This window comes from Neomonachus schauinslandi, chromosome 10 (assembly GCF_002201575.2).
Source record: "Neomonachus schauinslandi chromosome 10, ASM220157v2, whole genome shotgun sequence".
NCBI classification, from domain to species: Eukaryota; Metazoa; Chordata; class Mammalia; order Carnivora; family Phocidae; genus Neomonachus; species Neomonachus schauinslandi.
The window spans coordinates 93,915,758-93,926,189 of NC_058412.1; the positions used below are offsets into that span (position 1 = coordinate 93,915,758).

General features: G+C 49.3%; 1 protein-coding gene across 1 annotated transcript in view; it reads right to left on the minus strand.

Annotated features, from left to right (window-relative positions):
- SLC24A3 (solute carrier family 24 member 3) overlaps nucleotides 1–10,432 on the minus strand; it is a 501,442-nt gene that overhangs the window by 184,789 nt on the left and 306,221 nt on the right. The window contains exon 3 of the mRNA XM_021700716.2: nucleotides 8,454–8,530. Coding sequence (XP_021556391.2) covers nucleotides 8,454–8,530 — 77 coding nt within the window. The remainder of the gene's footprint in view (nucleotides 1–8,453; nucleotides 8,531–10,432) is intronic.

The following is a 10,432-nucleotide window of genomic DNA, read 5'->3' on the forward strand; positions in this document are numbered from 1 at the left end:
TTTGCTGCATCCCAAAGATTTTGAATAGTTGTGTTTTCATTTTCATTTGTTTCCATGAATTTTTTAAATTCTTCTTTAATTTCCTGGTTGACCCATTCATTCTTTAGTAGGATGCTCTTTAGCCTCCATGTATTTGAGTTCTTTCCAACTTTCCTCTTGTGATTGAGTTCTAGTTTCAAAGCACTGTGGTCTGAAAATAGGCAGGGAATGATCCCAATCTTTTGGTACCGGTTGAGACCTGATTTATGACCTAGGATGTGATGTTCCTGGTCTGGAACACTCTGGAGAATGTTCCATGGGCACTCGAGAAGAATGTGTATTCCATTGCTTTGGGATGGAATGTTCTGAATATGTCTGTGAAGTCCATTTGCTCCAGTGTGTCATTTAAGGTCTTTATTTCCTTGTTGATCTTTTGCTTAGATGATCTGTCCATTTCAGTGAGGGGGATATTAAAGTCCCCCACTATTATTGTATTGTTGTCAATGTGTTTTTATGCTTGTGTTATTAATTGGCTTATATAATTGGCTGCTCCCATGTTAGGGGCATGGATATTTACAATTGTTAGATCTTCTTGTTGAATAGACCCTTTACATAGGATATAGTGTCCTTCCTCATGTCTTATTACAGTCTTTGGTTTAAAATCTAATTTGTCTGATATAAGGATTGCCACCCCAGCTTTCTTTTGGTGTCCATTAGCATGGTAAATGGTTTTCCAACCCCTCACTTTCAATATGGGGTGTCTTTGGTTCTAAAAGGAGTGTCTTGCAGACAGCATATCGATGGGTCTTGTTTTTTAATCCAATCTGATAACCTGTGTCTTTTGATTGGGGCATTTAGCCCATTTACATTCAGGGTAACTATTGAAAGATATGAATTTAGTCTGGCAGCGGAACTTCTATGAGGTAGGTGCTAACCTCATCTGCAGACACAGATAAGGAAACTGAGGCCCTGAGTCATAAAGGCCATGCAGGCGGTCTGCAGCAGTCAGCGTTTGCACTCTTGACCTTCGCACGGATCCTGAGAAATGGTAGAACTGACAGAGCTTGTCAAGTTCAATGTCGGACACTGTGCTGGAGGGAACACATGGAAGGGAACACAGGCTTTGGGACAAGACAAGGTCCTTGCGGGGGAAGGCAGTCTGGCACACGTGAGGGGAGCACTGACTGGTCTTCCTCGGGGAGGTATCGGGACACTCCACACAGTTCACGCAGTGAAGGGACACCAGCTTGCTCCACTCCCCACCACACCAAGTGGGTTCAGACAGCCCGTGGAAAGCTACAGGGCCATCTGCCAAATAGGCAGCCTCGGGAGTTCCCAAGCAGGTGAACTCACACAGAGGACGCTTGCTGGCATCTGACTCTGAAGGTGTTCCTGGGGAGAAGATGCAGAGAAAGGCACTGGCCAGGATCTTCAGGAGGAGCTCAGGGTGTGGGCACGGGTGCAAGTCCGCTCCTATCGGGGGTGGCCTGGCTGGGACATGCCATGCCCACCCTTGTCCTTGGCACTCACGTTCCTGGCACACCAACTGAACAACTTCTGTCTACTGACCGGGGCTTTGGAGCAGCTCAGCTCTCCCAGAAGTGCAGCCCTCGGCAGTGACTGGCGGGAGGCTGCCGTTTCCCCACGCCTCAGTTAGGGTGATCAGAGGAGCAGGTTCTCCAAGCTCTGCCAGTCTGCATGGGGCTAAGCTCCAGCCACCCTGACATGACGTGTAACTGGCCTTACCGCACAGCTTTTATTGGCTGCCTCCCTCCTCTGCCTCGCCCTGCAGGGTGCTTCCTGGCAGCATCCCCCAGAGGAAGCACCTGTCCTGGACTCCTTGTCTCAGGGCCAACTTTTCGGGGGGAACCCTGCCAGAGACATGCATCTTGGCCACAGGAGCACCCCTGGTACCGATCTGAGGTGGAAACTGGCTCACAGACTGTGGAAAAGGCTGCAGATCTGGGTCCCTGGTTGCAGAGGCTTCTGGGCTTTAAGGTCAGGTTTCTTTGTTAAACTTGAAACTCCTATCTGGAATCTCTATATTATACCAGAGGCAGGGTTAGGGTGGGAGACATGATAGATAGAGGGAATAAAAAACAAAGTTCCCTCCAGATAGCACTAATTTTGATGCCTCGAGGCATGATAAAGAGGAAGTCTTCTACTGAGGTTCTCCAGAGAAAAGAATCATCAGGAAACCATTGACAAAGATCCACACCACTGGTCACCAACATTTAAAATACATGGAGTATTTTCTGATAAATTAGAGCACTTAATGGACTATATTATCCAGATTGCTTTGTTGAATATTTGCTACAGACTAGTTCTTTAAACTAGGACATATGATAAATCCAAATAGTAGTACCTGATTGTTCACTTAGCTTTGGTATGTATACTTTTCAAAGGAAAAACTACTACAGAATTTCAAATAGTCAACACATAGCTACTGTGTATAAATTGTGGCTGTTGGCAAAATCATCTCAGAGGAACACATAAATGAAATTTATTTTCCATATAACAAAATAAATGAAAAAAATACAGACAGTGGGGATGAGTGAAGCAAATAATAAATAAATAAGATGGAGAGGAGCATACAGCAGGCTGCAGGTGTCTGGCCCCGACGGGGAAATGTTAGGTGTCTAAGTCCTGTGCACGTTCTCTGCCCTCACTGTTAGGGGCCAGATTTCATACTGAATGCTCCAAGGCTCATTCCCAAGCTCTTCCTATATTGCACTGGGTTCAGGACATGAATCACAGAGACAGTAGATAAATTCATGTCACCTCTTGGTCTGTGGATGTCTAAAAGGGGCTGGAATCTCCAAATTCTGCCGCTCACATTTTAGAGAGGGGCCTAATTTGCATAACAATAATGGTAGGTTGTATCTATTCAACTTGTGCCTTAGAAGCAGAGCTGGATACCAGGATTCCAGGGCAAGTCCTTTAGTTGGAGGCAGAAATTCCCAGAAAGCAGCAACAGACAAGCAGGAAAATGGGCTGGGGCAGACTGGGCAGATAATCAAGGTGTTATCAAGCAAGGCACTGGCTGGGCACAGAGAGCTACTTCCGGCTCCAGCACCTCTGGGAGAGCGCAGAACAAATGTTTCATTTAGCCCAAGTGAGGCATGAAGGAATGTAGGTATTTACCAACCAAGCCCACTCCATCTGAGGGCAACTTCTGGGCTGTCCTGCATTCTGGTAGAATGGGCTCCAGGGACCAGAAAAAGCCCAGAGTCGTGGGGGCTGGAAGATGGGAGGTGAGGGGGGCACACACAGGTTGCAAGTACTAACGGGGTAGACGTGAGGTATTGTCTATGCAGTGCAGACACTCTTGAGCTTGGCGTGCCTGCCTTTATGTATTCCTCAGAGCAACCTGATGAGGTGGGTGCTGTACTTATCTCTAGGGACAGATGAGGGAAACTGAGGCTTGGTAAGGCAAAACAACTTGCCCATGGCTATGGAGCTAATAAATGAAGAGCCAGGACTGGAACGCAGATGGGTTTCATTCCAAGAGCATGCTCTAACCCATCCTCATGCTTTCTATCCAGCTCAGCGGTCCTGGGGACATCAATCTCCCAGCAAGCCCATGGGACCTAATGGTTAAAGCTGGGCCTTCTGAAGTGTGTCCCGGGAGCAAAGAGGGGAGGGAAGAACTTAAGATCTATTGAAACATAATAATTTACTCTTTTTGCGCTAATCCTCTCTGGACGCCAGTTTTAGCTTTGTGTTGACACTGACAAATTAAGGACATGCTCAGCACTTTTCCAAGAGTAAACAGCAGATTCCACAAGCTCTTCTAATCATTTTTCTCTTCCAGGGTGAAATTCCTTAACTAAACACGTCTGCCCAGCGAGTGAACTGTTGCTGGGACCTTGCTGACCAGATCACACAGGTTCCTTTAAATTTCCAAAACCCTCACAGCAGCAGCCTCTCTCCCAGAGCCCTGGGCCTGGCAAAACACGAGCTGCAGAAAGGCCTCCCTGATGCCCCGTGTCTGGCTGCTCAGGACAGGGCTGCCTCTGAATGGATCTGGCTCTGGTCCCATGACAGGTGTTTGTAACAGGTTAATCACAGGGGAGCTGCCCTTAGAGGGGTGTGGGATGGAGAGAAGGTGAAGATAAAAAAACCACCATTTACTGAGCACCTACTATGCACCTTCCACTCTACAGATGTGGAAACTGAGGTCTGAAATTCTGTGACTTGTTCCAAAGCACTGAGCTTGTGGGTGATAGACAAGCGTCCTCACTCCTAATCTGGGTGTCCTGTCTCATCATCGAACATCCCGTTGGACCCTGGCAATGACTTCCCTGCATCCCATTTGTTTGAACTGCTAACCCCAGGCTAGCCCTTAAGAGGATGGAGTGAGGGAGCAGCACCTCTTTGCAGGCAACCTTTTTTTCCTGTCTCTGCTTCTTGATTTAAAGCTGACAACATAAAAAAGGAAGGGAAGGTGCTGAATCAGAATCCACCTGAAGGCTTTCCAGGGCAGTCCCCTGCCACAAGTGGCTATTTGAAAATATGTTAATTGACATGAAATACGAATAAAGAATCAGTCCCTCAATCACACTAACCACACTTGGAGTGCTCAGCAGCCACACACAGGCCAGCGGCTGCCCTACTGGACCGCGCGGGCAGAGAACATTTCCACCAGCACGTAAAGTTCTATTAGATAGGGCTGGTGTATAAAAGTTGAGTTGTCTTAGAGCCAAAAAAGCAGAGCAATAGCCTTGGAGAGACAAAAATCACTCCTGGGGCGGAGGTGGACCGAGAGCTTTGACATGCAAAGCTGACTCTTGGAGGGCTGGTGTGAGGGGTGGGTAGCGGAAGGGGTCCCCTCCACCTCCTGCTGGTAGCCTGGCCCTTCTGCCCTCTAATAACCTGCTGTTGCAGCAAATAGTTTATTCCTTGGCTCTTAACAAAAGTAATCTGGGCCCCAGGGAGAGGAGCACATCCAGAGAAACTACTCCAGATATTAAAATTAAATAGCAGAGAGAACTGGAAGAAACTCAGGCCACAAGGAAATGACATCCCTTGTTGAGACCCCTTCCAGACAGCTTCCTCCCCCAGGACTGAAAGGGGAACAGACTGCCTGGGATGGGGGCTTTCCCCAGAAAGGACCCCCACCTAGCCAAATCAGCCTTTGCTTTCGCCCTGGGTGGAGGGGGGTTAGTTTGGTGTTGGGGTTGCAGGGCCCAGACTCCTCCTTCAGGAGCTGCCCCACCCTCTGCAAGGCAGGCCTGTGCTTTGATCAGGCTGATTGGTTAAGACCTGACCCAGGGGAGGGCAACCCATAGGCTGGCTGTGATCCATGGTCAGGCAGGAAAAAATAAGCCGACCCTGGGGCTGGAAATTAAGAAAGAGTGTGCTCTTACTAGAGCACAGACCATGCTGGGTTCTCTCTGGCCATGCCTGACCCTACTCCCTAGGTAAGGAGGGATGGTGAGGTCAGGAATCTGCTTCCCTCCACTTCCAACTCAGCAGCTGAGTCACCTCATGGCGCCTCCCAGGTAATGCCCGCCCCCCACCTTCCCTGCCTTTAGTTTCTGTTCACTCCAGATGCCCTGCATTCTTGAGTCTCTACATCTTTGATCATGGGTTTTCCTTTCCTGCCTAGAGTTCCTTTTCTCCCCTTTGGTAGATGCCAACCTACTCCAACCTAACTGCACCTTCCAGTGTTGGAAGTATCCTTCTCTGCTCTCCCACAGCAGCATGTGGGGGAGCTGTCCCTAAATGGGTCTCCCCACAAGACAGTGGGCCGGTGCAGCATGAGGCTCTATCTCAGGCTTCCAGAGGGGTCCAGCCCAGCGCTACTGTATGCGGGGGCTCAGAAATGCTTTCTAGATGGGTGAGAGCAGGAAATCTATACTTAGCTCCTTGCAGCTTTGACTCATGCATTCATCTGGCCACTGAAATGCCACAGGTGGACACTGGCAGTGTTTTTTCTTACATCCAATGATGTTCATCGAACAGTTCCTGAGCATCCTAAGAGCTCGAGGCACCATGGTACATGAAGGGGATAAAAAAAATCTCTCATTCCTGCATGCAACTGTGCAACCTTTGTTGTTCAAGCACCAGACACCATACAAAGAGGCTTCCTCATGAGGTTTACATCTTATATCCTTGTGGGGAGGATAACACAAGATTTGGTCCCTGTCCTTGGGAGGGCACAAGCAGGTCCACCCTACCATGTGCCTCTGCCACATAAAAGAGGTGCCCTCCTCCTCACTGGAGACCGACTCCACCCCGCACCCCTTGCATGTGTGTGGGTGCCCCAGGAAGCAGGTTCAAGCTTCTCTGACAGGGTCTCTTCCCTCCAAGATGCAGAGCTGAGGCTGTAGCAGCAAGCACAGGCCCTCTGAGCAGAGAGTTGCCAAGAGCATGGTCTTAAAGGGGTGGATGCTCACTGTGGCCCCTGGACTCCTTGCCCCTGTGATTTTTAGGATGCAAGATCCAGGACAGGAGCTAACTGTGGTATTAAATACTAGTGACAACAAAGTGCTAACTTGCAGGTTTGCGTCCACTCTTGCAAGGGAGTGTCTAAGGGGGATTTATCTGTTTTTGTCCTGCTTTGCCTACATGTACCCCCTGAGAACTGTATTATCACGGAGACCAGAGGCCTTATGGCTACTCTTGACTCATGAAGTGCAAGGCAAATGCACCCTGCTCTGCCTTCAGTTGGATTCAGAGGATCTACCAGGGAAGGTGGGGACAAGGTCCCGGCCAGCCACAGGCCACCACATCACCTTGGAAGGATGGAAGCTCATGCTGTTTGTGCTGAGAGTGGAAATCTCCTGTCTCGGCCATCAAAGCATGCGGGTGCTAATGGCTGCAGGGGAATTCTGGCTCCAGCTCAGGGACTGGGTCTCCTCAGCCTGGAGACAGGGGAGGCTCCTCGGTGCCAAAGGTGGCAGCTGGCATCCATATTAATCGCTCTGCACCTGTGACTCTCCTAAAGGGCAGGGAGGATGGCAAAGGGTCTACCTTATCTGGTGTTTTTAGAGAATGTCTTTGCTAAAAAAAGACTTCTCATGCCTTTTCTTCAAGGGGAGGGTTCTGGGCGGTTGGGGCAAGTGGGGAAAGACCTGAAGAGCTGACTGCTTTCACACAAGGGGAATCAGGCTTAGGGCAGCTTTGGGTCCAGGGAGGCTAAACATCTGTCAGAAGCCACACACAAAAAAAGGACAGCAGTCCTGGTTCCAAACCCATGCCCCATCCAACTCCAGAGCCCAGCGTGTGCACTGAAAAGGAAGGTCTTTGTCCCCTGCCCTTGAGTCATTGTGGGTTTGTGACTGTAATACTATCTGGCGGATTGTTCACCTAATGTCCCTTTCCAAGTGCTGGGCTGTGGCACGGGGCCGTGATGGAGAGGCCCCATGGAGGCACTCTGGCCAACAGTCCCAGCCGAGCTGGTGCTTTGGTTACCACAGCCCGGACACCAGATGTGATGCTGGAGAAACGCTCTTGGGCGGGGGATTCTCTGGCACCAGGGACTTTAGCCCTGCTGCCGGGGTCACTGCTGGCCCCCTGAACTGTCCCCTCCCAGGCTGAGGTCCTATGGCACAGCATTCCCTCCGTGCCCTTTCTGAACTCCCGACTCTCAGAACCCGTGAGTAACGGAGAGTGGTCACTGGGTATGTCACTAAATTTGGAGAATTTGTTTCACTGCAATAAATAACCAAAATGGAATTAAGAGCATTCTGGAAGAGAGTGAATACCATAGAGATGGGAAAGCCCAGTGACGTACCTAGTCCAGAATTTGGCCTGCATCTTTCTGATTCTGCGGCCACTCCTTAGATGTATTTTCACACACACACCCTCCCCATGCTCTCCAAGTGGGGACAAGGAAAACTGAAGGCCTCCCATCCCCTGGGTCTGCTGAGGAAGCGCTAAGGTAGTAGTGGACATTAGGAACCAGAGCAAATGTTTCTTGCTCACCTACTCTATGTCAGATGCTGTGTCAGTGGCAATCCGTTAATTTCACAAATATTTTGTCGCTACTGCATGCCAGAAACAGGTCTGGAAAAGAAGCCACATGCAAGCCAAGTCCCAATTCTCCTGGGCTTGCGTGTGAGTGAGGTTGATGGGCAAGAAACAAATAATGATGGCATACTATGTCAGATAGTGATCAGTGGTATGGAGAAAAACAAAGTCTAGGATAGGGAAAGACAATGGCATTTTAGAGAGGCTGGTTAGGAAAGGGTTCCCCAAGAGGGTGGCACTGGAGGAGAGAGAGTAAGGTTAAATCGTAGAGAGCAGTCCGGTTGAGCTTGGAGCCCACGGTTTAGACTCTGATATCAAGAATATGTCATTATCTTCCAGCTTACGAACCTGCAGCCTCCTACAGAGGGTGCCTTTAGAGACTGTCCTCCATGGGGCTCAGAGGACCCACGCCAGGTGTGCACCTCAATATGCCCACCCACCACCGGCCAGGCCTCCCCTCAGGACCCTCCAGGCAGAGCCCCCAAAGGGGTACTTACGCAGAGCACGTGGAGAACCACCGCCCCCTGTCTTCGATCCTCATTGGTGAAGATGTCATTGGGGAATTCGTGCAGGGCTGAAAAATGGAGAGAGAAAACCAGCTCAGAACAGAGGACAATAGTTTCAGTGCTGGAGGACTGGGACGGTCGTTTCAGTCCTTGTTTTAATGCAGAATCCATGAACTTAGATGAGAAAAAATTACATCTTTACATTCACACATCTCTACCTGGAATTTAGTGTTTCCTTCAGATAAGAAGGTAGGTGACAAACCTCAGGAGTGTGAGAGGCACTGGGGACTTGGCCCCCAACAGATAAGTTTTCATGATACATTACACTATATGCTCACAGCAGCTCTCGTTCACCGCTGCAACATTTGGTAGGTTTTTAGATCACCCCTCGTGATTTAAAGTGTTCATGAGAAACTACATGAACCAACTTCATGCAAGTTTATTTTCTAATACTCTAACAACTTCATTTCAATACGATCATTTTCTTTCTATAAGCTTATAGAGTTGATCACATGCATTGAAAAATGGTTTTCTGGGGGGGGTGGGGTGGAGCAAGATGGTGGAGGAATAGGAGACCTGGATTTCGTCTCCTCTCAGGAATTCAGCTGGATAGGGATCAAACCATTCTGAACACCTACAAACTCAACAGGAGATCGAAGAAAAGAATAGCAACAACTCTCTGAACAGAAAAGTGACCACTTTCTGGAAGGTAGGACGTGCGGAGAAGTGAATCCGAGGTGATATTCGGGAGGATAGACGGCGGGGGAGGGGCCTCCGTCGGCCGCTTCTGGCAAGTGATAGACCCGCGGAGCACAAAATCGGAACTTTTAGAAGTCTACTCCGCTGAGGGACATCACTCTGGTGGCTAAGCGGGGGGGTGGAACCCTCCGGGACAGTGTGGTCTCAGGACCCTTGGGGTCCCAGAAAGAGCGGGGGTGCCTGAGTGCAGCAGAGCTCCCAGGTAATGGAACAGGGAAGCCAGCTGCAGAGGCGGAGCCCAGGCGCGGGCTCTCAGCTCGGGGTTGCCATAAACCGTGATCCGCGGCACAGTCGGGCCACTGCTCCTCTAGCAGTGACCCAACAAGCGGCAGATCCGGGGAGACTCACCTTCCTCCCCCGGGAGGAGCCGCGTGGGAGTGCACCGCAGGGATCTGCTGGGTTTGGAGACTCCACCCGGGGTCGGTTGCCAGAGATAGAAACGCGCGGTCACAGGCCGGGTGAGCACGGAGTGCGGCCGGAGACCGGGGAGACGGGAGTGACTGATGGCTTTTCTCTGGGGGCTCAATGAGGAGCGGGGCCCTGAGTTCTCAGCTCCTCAGGGGAGGAGATTGCAAGGCCACCATTTTCACTCTCCGACTCCAAAGCTGTACAGAAAGCTTGCAGGGAACAAAAGCTCTGGAGAGCAACCCGAGCAGATTACTTAGCCTGGACCGGGCAAGGGCGGGGCAATTCCGCCTCTGGCAAAGACATTTGGAAACCACTGCAACAGGCCCCTCCCCCAGAAGATCAGCGAGAACAGCCAGCCAAGACCAAGTTTACCGATCAATGAGAACGGCACAACTCCAGCGCTAGGGGAATACTGCACATAGAATTCATGGCTTTTTTACAATGATTCTTTAGTCTTTCAAAGTTAATTTTTTTTAACTTTTTTCTTTTTTCTTTTTTTTTTGAATTTTTCTTTTTCCCCTTTTCAACCAACATCTTATCAATCCCTTTTTTAAAAAAACATTTTTATTTTTCATTTTTAGAGTCATATTGTATCCCTTCATAGTAGTTACCCGTATTTTTGGCATATATATATAAGTTGTTCTCTCTTTAAAATTTTGAGATAGTTTCTTCTAAAGGATCAAAATATACCCTATATCTCTAGTATATGGTTTTTTCTACTCCCCTGCCTGATCACATTCTCTCCCTTTTTTTTTCTTTTTTCTTTTTTTAAATCCTCTTCTTTCTTTTTTCAAACAACTTCT